The sequence below is a fragment of the Gavia stellata genome, chromosome 1 (genome assembly GCF_030936135.1).
Source record: "Gavia stellata isolate bGavSte3 chromosome 1, bGavSte3.hap2, whole genome shotgun sequence".
Classification (NCBI taxonomy): domain Eukaryota; kingdom Metazoa; phylum Chordata; class Aves; order Gaviiformes; family Gaviidae; genus Gavia; species Gavia stellata.
The window spans coordinates 20,387,495-20,406,497 of NC_082594.1; the positions used below are offsets into that span (position 1 = coordinate 20,387,495).

Consider the following 19,003-nt stretch of genomic DNA (forward strand, 5'->3'; position numbering starts at 1 on the left):
GCATGGAGTCTGCATGGTACCGTTGCAACCAAAGTGATATTAGAGGAACGCAGTTATATCAGCCTATATATGCTGCAGGTTAGTTTGGTCCACTGAGCAAATCCAAACAAAATCTGGTATTAATCCTGTAAATTATGGTATGGAATTAGTAATGTCAGAAATATGGAATGAAATATGGAATATCAGAAATTAATTATTCTGGACTACTTTCAGAGTGTGCCTATTCTGTACTGCCTGCCTGGCAAAATTTGCCTGGCATACTGCCTGCCCGGCAAACATAATGGAAGGTATGGGCACATCTGACAGTTAACAGTCCTAAATTCATTTGATATTGAAATGCTCTTCGCTAAACTCAGGAAGGTGGGGGGGTGTGTGTGTGGAATTTTGAATCCCACACAAAGTAATTCAGTAACAAACTTGGGATGGTTATCTGATGCAGCGACAACAATAACCACCCGGGATAGCCAAAAGTGGCATGTAGCTAAAGGGACTGCCAATTTAATGGAAAGTACCTCTGAGGTGTTCAATTGAACAGTGTCTCTGGCTACTGATTGTAGCAAGCAATCCAAACTGCTGGCAACTGAAACAGTGAACCAGTGGTTAGATGCTTCTTGTAAGGAGTTAATTCCTTGCTCATGGGGAATACAGCAGACACATCCTGTGTCTGGAGGGTCACCAGATGAGTGGTGCCAATTTTTGTTTTGGGAGTGGAATGGATCTCCAGCGATGGGTTGGTGGCTTGGGGACTTAACTAAAGGAAGGGCATGAACAGTGGGATGTAAAACCTTGCATTAGCCTACTGAAAGTCATGGGTACAGGGCTGTGGGAACCTGATTTATAAGGGGAATGTGTGCTTATGGTAAGACCTCAAGTCTAACCAACCACTGTTGGAGGTGAACAACTTCACAGCACGTATGTTCTGCTGAACCCTGTGGAGCACCGTGGGCATCACCATGTGTTGGTGGGAAGGAGGCAGAATGGGAAGGCCAGTGGTAACAGTGAGGGTCGTATGTGTGTAGCCTCACTGTTAGTGGTAGTGTGGGAGGATAACACAAGTGTTTATTTGGGAGGAGTTTGCATGGAGAAAGGACGGTAAGACGACAGTGAAAAAGTGGATCCAGAAATAGGGAAAATGTGGAAAGGTAAGAACAATGGAGGGGGATCTTCTGATGGTAGGAGTGTGGATGCCTCCGCGCTGTAGGAATGCTGACCTGCAGACGCAAACCCACCAGGACACTGAGGGGAACCCCTTTGGACAGCCCTGCTGGACTCCCCATCAGCTCTCTGCCCAAACAACTTGGTGTGGGATGGTAGACTGAGGAAGGGTAGGCTTGCACACTGATACTCAGCAGTGGAGAGGCAAGGGGGATAGGATTGTAATGCAGTATCACTGGGTGTAATTTGCAAGTTTTAAGAATGATAATTAGTTTTAGAGTTGTGTGTGCTTTTAATCATTTAATATCTGTGTTAGTTTCTTAGTCATGCATTCAGTGAATAAACATTGTACTCTCAAGCCTGCAATCTGAAGGGAAGGGAGCTGGACCTGGGAAGGAAAGCTACAAACAGCTTTTACCAAGCTTGTACTGTGTGTGGCTGGCTGTTACTGTGCACTGACCCTCCTCTTGTCCCTGCTCCCACCAACTTTCATAACAAAATCCCATGACCCTTCACAATAAGCACAATTCCTAACATGAAGACTAAGAAGCACAGCCATGAATAAAAGTAGGCTTAACTAGCAAATGATTCACTGTGCTAGGGAAGATGTGAGGTGATCCAACATGACTCTCCCTATCCCAGTCTTCCTTGCTGATGCTGACTCCAGCTTCACCCATGGGGGTATCGGCAGGGCCACATGCATGTTGACATGACCCCCTTTTAGCACGTGTCAGTACTGAGCTGCAGGAACAGCCACCGCATGTGGTTTGGAAGGAGTCTGACACTAGCAAAGCTGGAAGCTGTGACATGGCCAGTATTTCTGTTCTGGGTCAGACAGATGTCCTTGTGTAGGACAGAAAGCCAGTGACAGCTGCATAAACCTAGGAGAGGACGAATGATTTTTGACCAGCTATTGTCCAGTAACATTTCTGTGCAATGTTTCTATACTGACAGGAACTGAAGTGAAACTGAATCAAACAAGGACAACATCAAGGTTGCGAGGTGCCAGAGAGGGACTATTCATCCTCTGATAGTCCCCCCCACCAAGGACTTACACTGCATGAAGAGCCCCTTGGCACAGCTGGCAGGAGCTAACATCTTCCACTTCTCAAAGCCTTCTGGGACATCTCCACAAGGACCTCTTGAGAAGAAACCAGCTCACTGAATCGAAGCCAAGCAAGATAGAAAGAAGCTCTGCTAGAAATCACCAAGCACCTGTTTGGCTTCAAACGACCGCACTGCAGCTCATGCAAACTCCGCTGCCTCAGATGTGGGGAGGGACAAGTGATGACATTTGGAGCAGACTCTGGGAAGCCGAACAGCAACTGAGAATGCCATGTCGTGGGAATGGCTGAGGCATACACTGTTGCAGTACAACCCCCCTTGTAGTACTTCCTTTCTCCAGGAAATTGCTCGTTAGATGGTTCTGATTTCAGAATCTACTTCCTTTAGGTCCAAATTCATAAAAGTTTTAAAACAGCTCCTCTCTAGGAGTTTTTACCCTTCACATAAAATAGTGCACCAATTTAACAAAACACACTCAAACACAAGTACTTGTATTCAGGCGCCATTAAAGACGATGAAGAAAGGCGGCATTCACAAAGTACAAGTTTAGTCCAGTGAAGCTCATCTTCTGTGCGCCCTTTGCAGTTCATGGAGAAAGGCCAGGTCCTCCAGAGGATGTTTCAGAGCAGCTAGCTGGTGTCTGAAATCACATAAGAAAAAACCCGCATGTTTCTCTGCATTAACTACAGAATATCCCTCCTTCCAGTGTCCGTGCTCCCACAGCCTGTTGCCTTCAGTGTTACTTCCACCACCTGGTCAGCATGAAAGTCAAGCCATCCTCAGCCAGGGGCAGAGGAGGAAAGGACAACCTTCACATAGGGTACGCAGGTGTGGAAAAACATGGCTTTTTGCTTTTCAGGGCATGAGGCATTCTTTCTAAAAGCACGCAGGAGCAGCAGCGTGGCTCCCGAGGACGGTGAGCAGAGCTCTGCACTAGGGCACTCCGGTTAATGAACTGAAAACATTATTAACTAAGCCAATACCATCCTAATGGGAAATCTGTCTCTGCATATGTTGCATAATTTTTATATTATTGAACCAACTAGGAATTGTTTAATCAACAAGCCAGCAGGAAACCTTCGAATAGCAGGAGAGTGAACAGACATGCACTTGTTTGGCAATTAATTTTGTGCATGCTGAAGCCTCTCAGGTTTCCTGTCCTGAACAGGGCTTTCCACTTCTCATCGGGCGACATCTTCAGTTCCTCTAGGAGGAGTTCCTGTGGTCAGCTGGAGGCTGACAGTGTGTGTCTACATCCACCACTTTCATCTTCATGCTTCCCTTGTGACTAGCTGCATTACAGGAGCTGTTGCTCAGTCAACTTGGATCTCACTAATAATGACCACAACATCATTTGGATGTGTATTTTCTGTTCAGAAGGACTGAAGATTTTTTCTGCATTGGAGTAGTTTCCTGACCCAGCTGTGACTGTTTTATAGGAAAGATTAAATCTGAAGGCACGAGACATGCTTGCACTCTCCCATGAGAACTCCTGCATGATAAGAAAACTGTATTTTTAAATTCCGATGTACATTTACGGATACATTTCTATGCTTAAGTCTAAGCATAGTCAATATGCCTAAATTTTAAAATGCTTTCCCTGAATACCTGGGTTTATTCCCATTCTAGCCCTTTATTGGGCAGTGATCCTTTTTTGTTATGAACACTGGCCATGTGAAGTGCCATGAAACTGCAATCCATGTCCTGGCTTGTTTATCCTATTGTCTCATCTCTGCTTTCTAGCTAACTCAAGTGTAATCTGTAAACTCTTCAGATCCAAGACATGGTCAATACCCAAAATTCCATGAGCTCTGAGACACCCTGGAGTACAGAGACAAAACATTTATAATTCCTAAAATCGTAAAAACCTTACATATTCTCCACCAAAAGCTTGAAATTAGGAATGAACGTATTGTTCACCCTTTTAATAATACCTGGTTCAACAGACAAGCCGACACATCCTGACGATACCCGAGTTCAGATCATGCGCTGGCCTGTTTCCAGGCACGATCAGTGGCAACCTGTCTGAACCCTGAAAGGAGACAACACACTGGAAGAGATGGAGTAAATCAGAGATTTGCTTCTGACACAGCCGTATAACATTGTGACAAAAGTCTTCTTTTTCAGTTTTTGTATGCAGAATATGTACTCCTCATTGTTGTGTATTTTGTTAAAACCCACCAACTTAGTTTGACTCCAGAGAGAGTTTTGCTTTTAGAAAGAGGCTTGCATAAATTGAGACACCAAAATTAATTTCTAGAAACAACCAATGAGTTTCTTTTAGTTCTAGTACATCACACTGCATTTCTGCCTTTGCTTCTTTTAGAAATGAAGAATAAATGTTCTTAAACAAATATCTTAAGCTAAACAAACTGAAAGAAATGTAAAAAATGTTGTTATGGGGATACAACTAAAATTTTGTGGGTTATATGCTGTAAATGACTTGTACTCACCCTTGTGTATCCTTTTGAAATATGTTAAATGAATTTTTAAGACTTCTGCAATGTGCAATGTATTTATCTTTATTCCACATAACATTCAGACGCAATGTTGGAGATTTAAAAACCCCAATTTTATTTAGTTTTTCTATATATTTCTGTTCAGAGGAAGAGTTCCTAACGTTAAAAAAGTCATATATGATAAGTCATAATTGATAAGTTCAACTGATAGATTGGCAGCTGGCATAAACTTTTAACTAAATTGTGTTGAGTAATGCTGACAGACAGGTTGCAAATACCATACAGCTACTAAAAGGAACTAAAACATCTAATGCTAAAACTACGACGGATTCCTTAGACGACAAGGTCAATCTAAACACGTTTAGACTGACCAGCTCTTTCAACCTAAGATTATGAGAAATGAGAACATGAGAAATTATTTTAAGACAGTTTTGTAAAGCCTTTTAGTTAAGACAAACAAAAATAGAGTATAAAATTAAACAGAATCTGATTCTTCAAGTCTGACGGACAAGTCTTCCTTGGCCTTCAAAGGAGTTCCTTACTGGCTGTACTTTCAGGATAACTTCTGAAAATGTTTTCTAACTGTATTTTAACTCCTAATCAATAATTTAATTTCTGTTTTTACTACAAATTTCATTTTAAAATAAGCATATCTGTTCTCTTTTTCCTCTGAACTTGACACCAAAGCTTTTGCTAAAAAAACCTTGAAATTGCATTTTTAGTAACTTGCTGCCGAAAGCAGATAGCACTGATTGCACAAACCCAGATACAAATGAGCAATGAGGAATTAAACTTCTAGATACACTAAAGCTAAATGAATTGATTTTTCCAAAAGAAAACCAAGCAGCTTGTAGGAAGCAAGTCACTAGTAAACAAAAGAAACTACAAAAGCAACAAAGAACATCACACACCTATTAACATTACACAGAATAAAATGTTAATCTCCATTCCAAAGCAAAAATGATTTGTCAAAATATTAACAGCAACAAGTAAAAGGCAGCCTTGCATTAAAGGCAGAGCTGGATCAAATCACACTTTGGGTGAACACACACACTTTTGTGATACAGACGTGTCTTGCTTGATTATGTCCTTTACTATTTGGTGATGTGAAGCTGGCTGTGGTACTTTGATGCCAGTCCCACCGCCCCATCTTTGCTCCCATTAGCTATATCTTTCTTGTAGCTCCCATCACCAGAAGCAGCAAGCAACTTCCAAACACACAAAGTAAACTAGCTATCTAATTTCCTGTTGCCCCCAGAGCAGTGCATGAGTTCAGTCTGATGGGGCGAGGCTGAGGCATTTACTGCATTTTATTTCATTGTGATGGTTTCCTAGGGAACTAAAGGGATCCTTGGTGGTCACTGGTGCCTGATCTTCTAGAGACGTCTCAGGACGCCCGCATAGGCATGCTCTTGTTCTGGTGGGTGACTCTGGATGCATGTCCACAGATGACAAGAATACAAGCATTTTCTCTTTAACACAGTTTAAATTAAAGCTCCAAGTGAAGGTTATGAAGGGAAGAGCGGCACACTGCTGCTTTGCTAGCTTCTCACTCTATTTCCCCACATGAGACCACCGTGCCGAGGCTCCGGTGGGAGGAGTCCTCCTCAGCACAAGCTTGCCTGACAGCTACTGACATACCAAATACATTCTCTGTAATCTCAGTACTCCTTAGGTGGCATCTTTATGGTTTCCTAATGCAGTGTCTCCTGTCCCTCATATGAGTGAGAGCTGCTCTGGTATCTATCATGGAAGGTTCCCCTCTTCTCAAGGCTCCCCCCATCAAACCCCAAAGAAATTACAACAAAACACCTCCTGTTGAGCTTATATACAACTTTGAGACTAACATAGCTAGTGTCATGCTTAAAAGGGATGGATACTTCCTCAGAGAGTGGTAAGATATCTTGGTTGTTTTTCTTGAGACATTTCCCCAGTCCATCTTTTGAGTCTTTTATCACAAACCTGTCTTAAAAGGTTAAGCTTTCACACCAGCCAAGACAAGTCAGACAACTGGGAGGGGGAAAGAGGAAGAACCTTGAGAGCTTTACAGATAAGTCTATCTCCTATACATAGTGGCCAACCAGGAACACTGATCTGGACCTGGGACTACTGGCTCCTAAGGCTGTAAGAAAGAAAAAAACATGTAACATGCACACTTGTGTATACACGGATGCACACTATGTTATAGCTAAAAAATGTTCATCTATAATTGCTAAATGTTAATTTTGATGTGTTCCTTGTTTTACTGTTTAGGATCTCATGTCTAACTTTGCATTTTGGAATAAGAAACATTTTTATTTACTTTTTCATTGGACTTATTTTTCCCCCAACACTTGCTTATTATAACCTTGAATTCCTGAGATACTGCAGCATTCCCTGTCACAACCTTTACTAAGATAAAGCAACTATTTGTTACACATTCACCTTCTGCAATACAAGTAAGGCAAGGTAGTTATGACTCAAATTGTAGCTACTGCGGTTTATGATAGAATGAGGATTTTTACTTCTCATTTATACTATTTGTTGAAGACGTCTGAGAGACTCTGCACATTCATAGATCAATGTACAACTTTTAAAGCCTGTGTCAACAGTCTTGTATTTCCAGTTTAATATTATCATCATGAAGGTAGACAAAACAGACATCTACACAGGATCTGGTGGAATCATCCACCAGGAACCAGCACACAAGCAGTTCACAGTAATGAGGGCACAAACCACGTGAATTTTCCTTTTTCATTTAGGATAACTTGATTTGCATGGATCGTGCAAGTGGTTTCGCCTTTTGGACCTCTACCCTTGCCAGGGAAAGAGAACTGCTGTGTTAGTGGCTAACTGAGATGATGTCCACTCTTACAACAGGAGATGATATTGCTGTGATGCTCCTGCCAGTGGCCACTATTAAATTCTGCATATCCTGTATGCTACAGCACAGGGTCAGACTCCACAGAGGAGTAAACAACACTATTCCCTAGAACAAGAGTACTTCCGTATGGAGGTCAAAAGTGATAACAGTTCTGTAAACCAAACTGATCGCACTAGAACGATACAAAATTATTGCATCAGAAACTGGGTTAATTAAAGTTTAACTATACTAAAAAAAAAGGGTATTTTTGATTCAGCTATTATGTAAACAGGACAGACAAACCCCCCTAAATAACAACATTTATAGCAAAAGAACAATGGATTGCTTTAAAAAGGACTTTTCCCAGTTTGCTTCCACACTTCTTTGGCTCCTTTAATGCTTTCTCTTTTCACACACTTCCAGTAACCTTGAACGCCTTGCTGTTGCGGTACCTGTTAATAAAGTTAAAGTATGTTCAGTATTGACACAAAAAAGACTCTCATTAACAGGCTGTGTAAATATAATATGTAATGCAATGCTGCTGCTCCCATAGTTCACATGCGTAGTAACAAGTTCTTGGTGGCAGCGCTCCTCCCAGATTCATAAGCAGTAAGGAATCTTCAGTTTAAAATATAACTTCTTTCTATTCACTATCTCTACTTGTGTTTCTACAAGCATTAACAAGACAGTTGTAGCAATCATCTGTAGTATTTAAAAACAATGATGTCAGCTTGTTACCCTCAAACCTCGATGAATTCGGTTCCTCAGGACTCCAAGAAACTCGCCGTGGCTGAGGCAGTCATCGCCATCTAAATCAAAAATCTTGAAGATGGTATCTAAAACATTATCTGAGAGCTCCTGTCCTGTTGCCACCTTCACTGCTCTCTTGAACTCAGCTAGTAAAGACATAATATTACATCATAAGTGACTGTGAACTTGTAAAGAAATTGGAAAGCACATAATAGCAGGATTCTGTACAATTTACAATGTTTCATGGGTATCCTAACTGGAGAATTTGGGATGTGTGAACTACTAAATTATTAGGAGGCCTCAGTTCATGCGTTCTTGAGCTTGCTTCATCCTTCATAACACAATGTTTATTATTTGTATGATAAACTTTTGAAATGCACCACCTCTCAAGCAACAGTAAGAGATAATTTTTGCTAGAAATAGCTGCATGCTGAAAACTTACATACTTTTGGCTGATACCTGTGCATATGGATGATAAGTGTTTGCCTCACTACGGTCTCATAAAAAATACTACCATTTTATCTGAAAGCAGTTTCAAGTCAATTCATTCTGCAAGAAAACTCTTCTCCTCAGAGACCAGTATTCTACAATATGCTCCACCTCAACCAACAAACCCCTCAGCAACTCTGTAGAAACACAGACCATCAAGTACTCAATGCACTGTTTACAGCACATGGCTTTATATACCTGTAGTTCTGTTTTTTTAAACAAGTAGGCTACCTTCTCTTAAATTGTGATGGAAGAGTTTATGAGGATTTATGGCAGAAAAAGCTGTCATACCCCTCTTGAGATCTAATTTCATCTTCAGCTTTTTGGCCTTATCTCTTTACAGTACCATGTGCATTACAGTAATATCTACTATCCCCACTTTTGGTCCTGTGGTGTAAAGAATTTGGAGTTTTGACTCAAGAAAGATGAGGAAATGTGTGGGGTTGCCGTAAAACAGCAGATAGTAGGAGTGAAATGATTATTGTTTATTATAGCAAGCACAATTACAACGCATGAATTGGATGCATTTTTGAAGGCACCACAGAAGTGTGAATTTCAAGGAGGGACTGGAGGTTATTAAAGTATGGCAAGTTGTCCAACTAAGTAATAAATATAGTAATAACGTGGTTCTGCTTTCATAAACAAGTGCTGTTTATAAATAGTGCTATAAATACGGTTAGTTCTGAAGCTTACTAGAGGAAAGAGCACTCCTGACTCAGCTCTCATCTTTGCCTCTTTGACCAATTCCTGCGTAAATGCAGTTGATTAATTTACAGTTGGTTTAAATATAATTAGGTTGAAAATCCTTCTGTAAAAGGATGTACCACAATTTGAAAAGGACATGAAATATGGGATGCTTATGGTAGAGTCTTAATTTTGTCTTTGAAAAGACATTAACTGTTTTAGCTCTTGAAGCTAAATATAAATCCAGAGATGGCACTGCACTTTTTTGAACAGAACATGAAAAAAAAGAGAAAGATCTTCTAAAATGGTGCAGCATAATAATCTTCAAACCAAGACGGGCCACCTTATCAGAGAGAAAAGATGAGCTGCTAACTTAGCAGAAAAAAAAGTCTAGAATAAAAGGAAAGACTAAAGGACTGTCTTATTTTTAGGTAAATATTTGTATGTGTGTGAATACACATATGTACACACATGCAAACAGCAAGACAAAGAACTTAGTGAGATTCAGGAAAGGATTAGATAAGTATACATCTAACATCCGTGAGTTACCTCAGGAGCTGACTGTTTTCGATCACAGTATGGTTCAGTGCATAAAGAGTCACAACTGCCTGTTGGTTAGGAATGAGTTTTTACAAGGAAACATCACTAGAGTCAACACCAATTGTTGGCCTCATCATCCTTTGGCACTTAAAAATGGGATAACTAATACAGAAGTGAGCTAAACTCTTGTATCTCACTTATGACTATTATTTCACCATTAATTCATTCTCTTTCCTCTCCACTCTTTGTACACCTTTTGCAAATAAAATCTGGCTTGCCCCACAGAGGAAAGATGCCAAACCAGACAGAGGAGGGCCACAAACCCAGCTGGGAACTGGAGCACATGATGGAAGAAGAGAAGCTGCGGGAGCTGGGGAGAACAGAAGTGTAAGGGGGATCTCGCTGCAGCCTTCAACCACCTAAAAGGGGTTATAGAGAAGAGAGGGCCATATTTTTCTCAAAGGTGCATGGAGGTAAGACACAATCGTTGTAAGTTGCAGCAAGGGTTTGACACAGAAAAGTCTTCATGATGAGAGTGGTTAAGCACTAGAACAGCTGCCCAGAGAGGCTGTGGAAATGAAACTCTTCCTGAAGGCTGGATTAACTAGTGATGAAAGTCACAAGCTGTAACAATCCTACCCCCCACGCCCCCCATTTGGGCCTTCCTTGGTTCAAACAATCTTCACATTTCTCTCTCAAAAGTACAGAATTCTCTTCCTGTCTTCTCATATCTCTCTCACTTTTTTCACATGAGCCAATCAAATATTTATTTCAATGAATGTTAATGTCTCATCAAATTTCCTTACGTACTTTTTATGTTACTATTTTCAAATAACTTATGAGAGCTGTCTTTCAAGTATAACAAGTAAGTAACAACCTCAGGATTATAAAAAAAAGCATTTTTATGTCCATGAAACTTTTGTTGCCTTGCTCCTATTTCTGCTATACGGGAAAGAAGCAACTTCCCTCCTCCAAATATTTTAAAAACCACTTTACTACTTTGTTTTTCATAGCCATGATTGCACAATGCTACGTAAGCACATGGAGAAGGCAGCATGGAGGCATAGGTAAAACACAGCAAGATGCTACAGACCCTGCAAAGGAAGAGATTTCTATTGTTTCGTTTCCTCAGAAAACTAGTTTCACTATGACAAAAAAGCTTTATTATCATGAACCGCTACTGAAACATGTATTGTTTCAATAAATCCTTCTTCATCTAGAATTTAGACTGGACTGAGAGCAGCCCTGCGGAGAAGGACTTGGGGAAACTGGTGGATGAAAAATTGGGTATGAGCCGGCAACGTGCGCTTGCAGCCCAGAAAGCCAATCGTACGCTGGGGTGCAACAAAAGAAGTGTGCCCAGCAGGCTGAGGGAGGTGATTCTCCCCCTCTACTCTGTTCTGGTGAGACCCCACCTAGAGTACTGTGTCCAGCTCTGGGGCCCCCAGTATAGGAAAGACAAGGGTCTGTTATAGCAGGTCCAGAGGAGGGCCACAAAGACAATCAGAGGTCTGGAGCACTTCTCCAGTGAAGAAAGGCTGTGAGAGTTGGGGTTGTTCAGCCTAGAGAAAAGAAGGCTCCGAGCAGACCTTATTGCGGCCTTTCAATATGTAAAGGGGGCTTATAAAAAAGATGGAGAGAGACTTTTTACCAAGGCCTGTAGTGACAGGACAAGGCCCAATGGTTTCAAACTGAAAAGAGAGTAGATTTAGACTGGACATAAGGAAGAAACTTTTTACAATGAGGGTGGTGAGACACTGGAACAGGTTGCCCAGAGAAGTTGTGGATGCCCCACCATTGAAAGTGTTCAAGGTCAGGCTGGATGGGGCTTTGAGCAACTAGTGAAAGATGTCCCTGCCCGTGGCAGTGGGGGGTTGAACTAGATGATCTTTAAAGGTCCCTTCCAACCCAAACCAATCTACGATTCTATGGTTTAGTTTGCTGTGAGCGGTTCAGCATATGATAGCACATTAGAACTTACAAATCAAAACATTTTGGGAACTTTATATTATTATTTTTTCATGAAATAGAATTCATTCAGAATAAAGAGCAGTATACTATTTTTGGACTTCATAGTATTACTTTGGGATACTTTGGGATAACTTATTTACATTAACTCTCTAACAAAAATGCATTTTTCTTTTTAAAAAAAATACGAAAAGTGTGCAGCACTTACCCCGTTTAACAGGACGATTGGCTACAGTAAACATCTGCATGGCAATAGAAAAGTCTTCCAGGTTGTTTGTAAACTTGCAAAAAGTCTTGAATTCTTCCAAACTGATATTCTAGAGTATCACAAATTTCAGATGATATATAATGAATAATACATTCAAACCCCAGTAAATCTATTACAGTAAATCTGGTGTGACCTAGTGTTTAGGTCTGATTGCTTATTCATTATCAATATTTGTATTTCTCAGTTGGCAGATTATCATTGTTCTTATTTGCATAAAATTCAAAAGCTGCAATAATTCACTGGGAAACTAGTTACATTATTAGATACTCATATTCAAATGAAAACCTGTACATACAAACGAGGAAGCAAAACAAAGCATGCTTTATGTACCAACCTCTCCTGCCTCAATTCTGTCTTTCACATTCCGCCAGTAAATTTCATTGTTTTCCTCATCGGTGAAGTACAGTAACCATTCTGCAAAGTCTTCTTTTCTCATGACATTCAAACCCTTCGAAAACTTTATGAATTCCATTTCTTGGACTTCTGTTTGCAGATTTTCCATGAATCTATGTGTAAACAGATATTACTCAACAGTTGATACTTGTATCACTACTACTACCTTAGCTACTAAATGCAGTAGACACTAACTCTTAATCACAGATACTATCGACATCATTGTTTGAAATGCCACTGGTTTAATTTTACCTGTGACTGCAGATTTGTTTCCATGCTGCATTTCAATAACGACACCAGTAGGGTGCTCTCTAAGTCTGCATTCATAGATTGCTGCTGCTAAGATAATTTACAGATACGTTTGGCATATAGTTTCTACTAATGTTTAAAAATGTGCAGATAATGAGATAAAATGATTGGTAAGGCAGTATTATAATGAATGAATGAAAAAGGACATGGCAACTAAAGGCATGACACATGATTTATGAATTTTCTTATTAATAAAGAGGGGAATGACAAGGTTGGAAAGCGCCTAGAAAGATGAGGCCCTAATAATCACAAAGGTGAAAGAAAAGAGGAAACTTGAAATCATCACTGCAGGAAAACATGACTAAAAGCCTCAAAGATTATAACTGCAAAGAGGGGTTTGGCAAACCAGTTCTGCACTCACTAGAGGATGGATTAGAGGATTACAATTGACATGTACAGAGTTCAGAAGAGCACAGAAAATTATGTTGCAGGTGTTTGGGACGGTACAAAGAGAGTTGTCTGAAAAAGGAAGGGGTGAACATCAACATTTTTAGGAGACACCCATTCTTTTAGGAAGAAAGAAAGAAAAATAGCACCAGAAGCAATTAACAACCCACAGGTACCGAGCTAGAACTGTCAGCAGAGTTGCAGCTTTGAGTTTCCCCAGTTTGGTCTATGTGGCCATTATAATTTCTTCTGGCCTGATATGAATTTCGAGAAAGTAAAAGACAATACTGTGGATACATTTAGTAATTTCCACCTCACAAATGGGGCAATCCAAAAAGTGATAATTTAAAAATATAAATAAAGGCTAAAAACACAGTGAGGCTTGCCAGAATCCCTTTAGTACTTCAAAAGAACCCTGCTTTATTGAGTTGCAAAAATTATTGACAGAAGAGAACAAAATACTCCTATATTGGGACAAAGCAATTAGTTGGAGAAGAGGACAGCTAAGGGTCTATGTAGCAAATACCAGTAGAGGCTCATTTGCTCATCAGTGTTTGCACGGCCTCACCGGGTTTGAATTCTTTCTCCTGAAATTACAGCATTTTAGTCTATATAGCTATCTTTAGTTCTTTAATGAGATCACTTGGACATTTAGTAGCTCAAAGCTCTGTGAAGTCTATAAGGGGTTAGCTGAAGACTGCTGTTGCAGTGTAAGCTCTCTCTTGTGTATTTTTTCCTCTAATAATTAGAGGTGCACATACAAATAAAGGGCCAACAAATGCTTCATGGCTCAGGACATGCAGGTAAAGGAAAGCCTGAGAGTGGAAGTGATGTTAAGTTTCAGGCTAGAGTTTTATTAGGGTAATACTGAGGAGGGGTATGATATGCTTTCACATTTTATTTAGGCATTTTTCTGGTCCAGTAAAGGGGGTTACAAGGCTTCCACAGCATAGTCAAACACTGAGGTATCTTCCTCCACAGGCCACCTTAAGACCTGGCTCACTTTCAAGTCCCCTGAGTCTCCCTCTCACAAGGGCATGAAACACCAAAGGATCTGTTTGTGCCACCAGTGTGAAGGAGAGGCCCCTTGTCTTACAGATCAGCAAAAGCTTACTTGCACAGCTTGCAAAACACTCTTCAGTTTTTAGATGCAGCTCCTGTCCTTGTAACTCGTGAGGTAACTGCTGCCTCTGGCCATCCCAGCAGTCAGCATATGCCAGGGAGACTGGCCAGCATGGGCTGGCAGAAGCAGTCCTGCTGCACTTCCTGTAAGAGCCTCCCCGCATCCTGGGAAAGGAGGTTGAGCTGCGGGAGAGGATGCCAGGGACCAGGCATGTAGACCAGGCATGGAGTCAGGCCAGCAGAGACTGACTAGGGCCACTTGGCTGCACTTTGGAAATGTCCATCAATGGCAAGGAGGAGATGGTATCTGGGATGTGTGGCTTGTGCTTGGCTGGAAGCCACAGCAGAGACCATGCAGAACAGTAACTGCATCTTTGACTGTCGTTTCCAACCCATGTAACATCTGGTCTGAGGGAGGAGAAGCTGCTGAAAATGAACTCACTTTCAGAAATATGCCTAAAACGTGGATGTAGGGAAACGAGGCACCACATGGTTTATTTTCTTGGCTTTTAATCTATGAAAGGTGGACACATTTTGCAACAGACAAGGTCTGTTATTGAAAGTATGAGTGATTTGTCTTCGGGATGCTCAGTCATTTGCTGTACTGGTCAGTAGCCACAGGTGATGACAAACTACATATTCTTCCATCTTTTCTAAATACTGCATTTCCTTAAGCAGAAAACCCTCAGTGACCTGCCGTCTATCCATACCCAATAAAGGCAGGACAGCTGAAAGACCAAACATTTCTACATGCTGAGGAAGGAGCGGGTGGCCCACCTAGCCACACACATCAGCCAGCTGAAAGGTGCAGCAAAGCCAAAGAGGAAAGTGAAGGGTTTGGCTGTAGCATTTTTGATGTGTTCTTGCTTCTGCACCCTCTTCTGGTCGGCAGCAAATGAAGCGTTTTATTGCCCCAGCCCCACTGTGCGTTTTCCACTGCCTTTTCTCAGGCCCGGGTTCTTGCCCTCTCCAGTTGCTTTGGGGAAATGACACTGCATCCTTCCTGTGACACAAGAGCCATGCATCTTGCTGCACTGCGCAAATTAGAGAGGGGAGCGGGAATTACTTATTTAGGAACAAAAAAATTAATGGATATTTCATTTCAACTTGTAGGCTTGCTCCTGGCAAGCCAGAGTGGGAAGATTTCCTGCAGTACCAAATGCTACTTGGAGTGGCAGCTGAAATGTGCGATTTAAAATTTATATGTGATAGGCTCCCATATTACAAAAAATTAAAATACTATGAATCATCGCATCAGCATTCTAGGTCACTCTTATTCCCAGATGTGAGAGTTAAAAATCCTAATGAAGTTTTTTTTTTTTTAAGTGAAAGTTATTAAAAGCTATTAAAAATAACTTTCTGGTTAGGAAGTAAAACTTGATACTTAAATGCCAAGACACCACTAGGGATACTTGCTTTTGTATCTTCTGGATCACAGTGTGATGAGTTTCAGCTGGAAATTCCTTAAAAATTTATCCAGATATTAGGAAAAACAAGCATAGGGATGAAATTCCTGCTCCCCCAAAGTCAGTGGGAGCTTGACCGGGGACTTTGAAGGGAGCCATAATTCAACTATGGGAACAGGATTCTGATTGTAGATGTGCTCTACAATTCAAAAATAATTACACTGTGAACACTCTTATGCTATAGCAGCTTGAGAATAAAAGCAGGCCCTAAGTTTCCAAATAACAAAAAGGAAAGGTAAATCATAAATTTCTAAGATGAGGAAAAGGCTGGGAACAGACAGTACTTTCTTTAAGATAGCCTGTTTTATCCACACTCTCTGAAACACCCACGTTGAAGGCCAATGGCCAAATTCGTTATCGTGTTACAACAGCATCCAGAAACCTTATCAGGATTTATCCCTCATTTTGTAATGTGCTTTACAGATTTACATAAAAAGGGAGTCTCTCAAGACTTTTTGGCAACTCAGCTTTAATAGAATTGAAAATGTAAAAAAAGTGGGGAGACCTCATGAATGCAGCTATTCCCCCTCCAACCTGAGATGTTGCAATATAATGCTAGGAACAGAAAGCAGTAGAATGAAACACAAAAGGAAAGGTTAGGGAAAGTTTTCCTTCCTGTACCTCTTGACCTGAACTGAAAGTCTATGTAGAGCTTTAATATGCTAATACAGAACTGACTAGTTCTTGTTGCACTGATTTATAGGAAGAAAACTTAACAACAAAGACAGTAGTGGATATACCACCCTGGCATTTGTACTCTGCTGTGGCTCCTTTTTGGACACTGAAGTCCTTCTGAAGACTTGATAACCCTCTCTGCACCAAAGGACTGTTGCAAACCAGCTGCAAGGCTGCCTTTTTGCAAATCTGACTTTCAAAACAGGATATAGAAAATCTAATAAGGGCTCGACCATTAACCTTTAGAGAACATTTAGATCTATGCTTGTAAATTTAGTTTTGCAAGTGGTAAGACAGTTAATCAATCTCATCATTTTCAGAATTACAGGCAACCCTCCCTCTGATTTACTGTCCTCAATGTTTCCAAACCGAACATAACAAAACTACTCACTTTCATTTATAAGGATTCTCTAAGAACTAATCAAGCTATTCCTATATAGGAAAGGAATAAACAGAGATTCTTCTCAACATCATTACTAAATATTTGGGAAATATTCAGATTCAGTTACGATAGGGATATACAATCACAAAGCCAGATTTTGTTTTCATCTCCACTTCCTCACTGTCTGATCCTGGTTACAAGAGATGTAATCTCTATGTGTATTAGGGTCCTGTACACATATACACACACATAGATACAAGTGTAGGTACAGAGACAAATAAGGAGGCAATCATATTCTATTTCTGCAAAGCACTTCCAAATCCCTAGATGAAAATCACTGGAAACGTACAAGCTACCATCACAGCAAAAGCACCACCGGTCGATGACGCTACCTGAAAGAGATCCCGCATCCATGCTTTGGCATAAACACAAAACAGCACCAGACAAATGTCAGCGCTAGCAGTGTGGTTCAGCCCAGATCACTCTCGTTTCTTAAATGAAAGGTTTCAAATGAAATGTACCAAGGAATTCAAAATACTGAAGGGAAGAAACAGGATGGGTAGGGAAAAGGCATGCTTTGGGTATGGTTATACAATTTGTAACCTTCAAGCTAAAGCAGAAAATAAAAAAGAAACGATGATTATTTCTGGTTAAAAATTCTATTAACTGATGAGACATTTGGAAGCAACAAATCAGATAAGAAAATGCCATAAACTGGATTTGAAATGTTAATCTTCCTTCTGTGATTAAAAGATGCCCATTGTTTAACCATACCAGGAAGTACTTTTTTGTAAGACATCCCAGAAAAAAATACAACAATCAGGAAGTTTTTTGAATATTCTTTCCATACTCTCCGCACTTTTTCTTTTTTTTTTCCCTTCAAGGAGACTGTGAGAGATTTAAGCTTGCTTGGGGACAGATTACAGAAAAAAAATAATAGCAGTCGTAAACTGTTTAGGGAGTGAATTACTGTCTCCTCTGTTATTTGGGATTAGACATACTTAAACAAGATCAGTAAGGGACTTTTTCAGGCAAAAACACAGTGGCTGTCAAGAAGAAATATTTGCTATATCTAGAAAACTAAACAGTTTTCTACTCAGGATAAAAAATAGTACATACAATATAGCTAGAAATTAAAGCACAAGTGAAACATTTTTTGGAAGGAAAAGACCAAAATTATTTATGTCTCTAAAACCAGGGGAAGCTGCTATGCATAAGAAAAAAAAGCCTGGAATCCAAGGAACTTCTGACTTTATTATTAGAAGATGACATTACTCTTGAGGTGTAAAACTGAGTGGTGGTCACCTGAAACAGAAATTTATTCAGGTCTTCTGAGAAGAAAGTCTCACCTAGTTACAGCTTCTTGTATTAAACTTACCCTTCTTTGTTACATGATTTAAGGTTTGCTGCATATTGTTTTATGTTATCTTAAACTGATACAGGAGAATAATGATTCCAGCTGCACTTGACCAGGAGGCACCACCTTTCATAGTGATATACATAAACATACTCCAGAATAGTTTAGATTTAAATTTCCTAACTTTTGCCAGTGAAACAAGCTGTCACTTTTGAAGTTGTGAATTATTATTAATAAATATCATATTGTCCTTATGTTAAGGACAATACAACTGGCAAGAAATCATGTAGCAGTCTCGAGCTGAACACGTGTTCCTTGAGTCCTACCTTAAGATCTCTGAAACCATGTTGTTACTATGGGAAAGACATAGGATGGTGTGCTTCCTGGATTGCTTCTACTACTTCTAAGCAGTACCCGCAGAATGAAGCATGAGTCCCACCACTGCTGCTCAACAGAGAATGAAAAGGGGCAGCTTTGGTTGCTGTTTTGACTATGTTCTGGAGAATAACGAGAAAAGAGCTTGACTGGTGTCACAAAATACCTGTGAAAAAGTTACTACTTTACTTTCATGCTCCCAGCAGCCCAAGAAAGGTTGAAGAGCTATCTGATATTCTGTTTCATGGTCTCACTCCTTATGTCCAGTAAAAAGCAGCCTGAGGATTGTCCTTGTGTGTATCGCCTACCTATGATTT

At 40.3% G+C, this 19,003-nt stretch overlaps 1 protein-coding gene across 1 annotated transcript in view; it reads right to left on the reverse strand.

The window, feature by feature from the left end:
- Window positions 1-4,746: 4,746 nt before the first annotated feature.
- MICU2 (mitochondrial calcium uptake 2) overlaps window positions 4,747-19,003 on the reverse strand; it is a 150,408-nt gene continuing 136,151 nt past the window's right edge. Inside the window, exons 9-12 of the mRNA XM_059825530.1 lie at window positions 12,555-12,726; window positions 12,161-12,269; window positions 8,260-8,417; window positions 4,747-7,973 (exon numbers count right to left, since the gene is read on the reverse strand). Of these exons, the coding sequence (XP_059681513.1) occupies window positions 7,869-7,973; window positions 8,260-8,417; window positions 12,161-12,269; window positions 12,555-12,726 (544 nt within the window). The 3' untranslated portion in view covers window positions 4,747-7,868. The remainder of the gene's footprint in view (window positions 7,974-8,259; window positions 8,418-12,160; window positions 12,270-12,554; window positions 12,727-19,003) is intronic.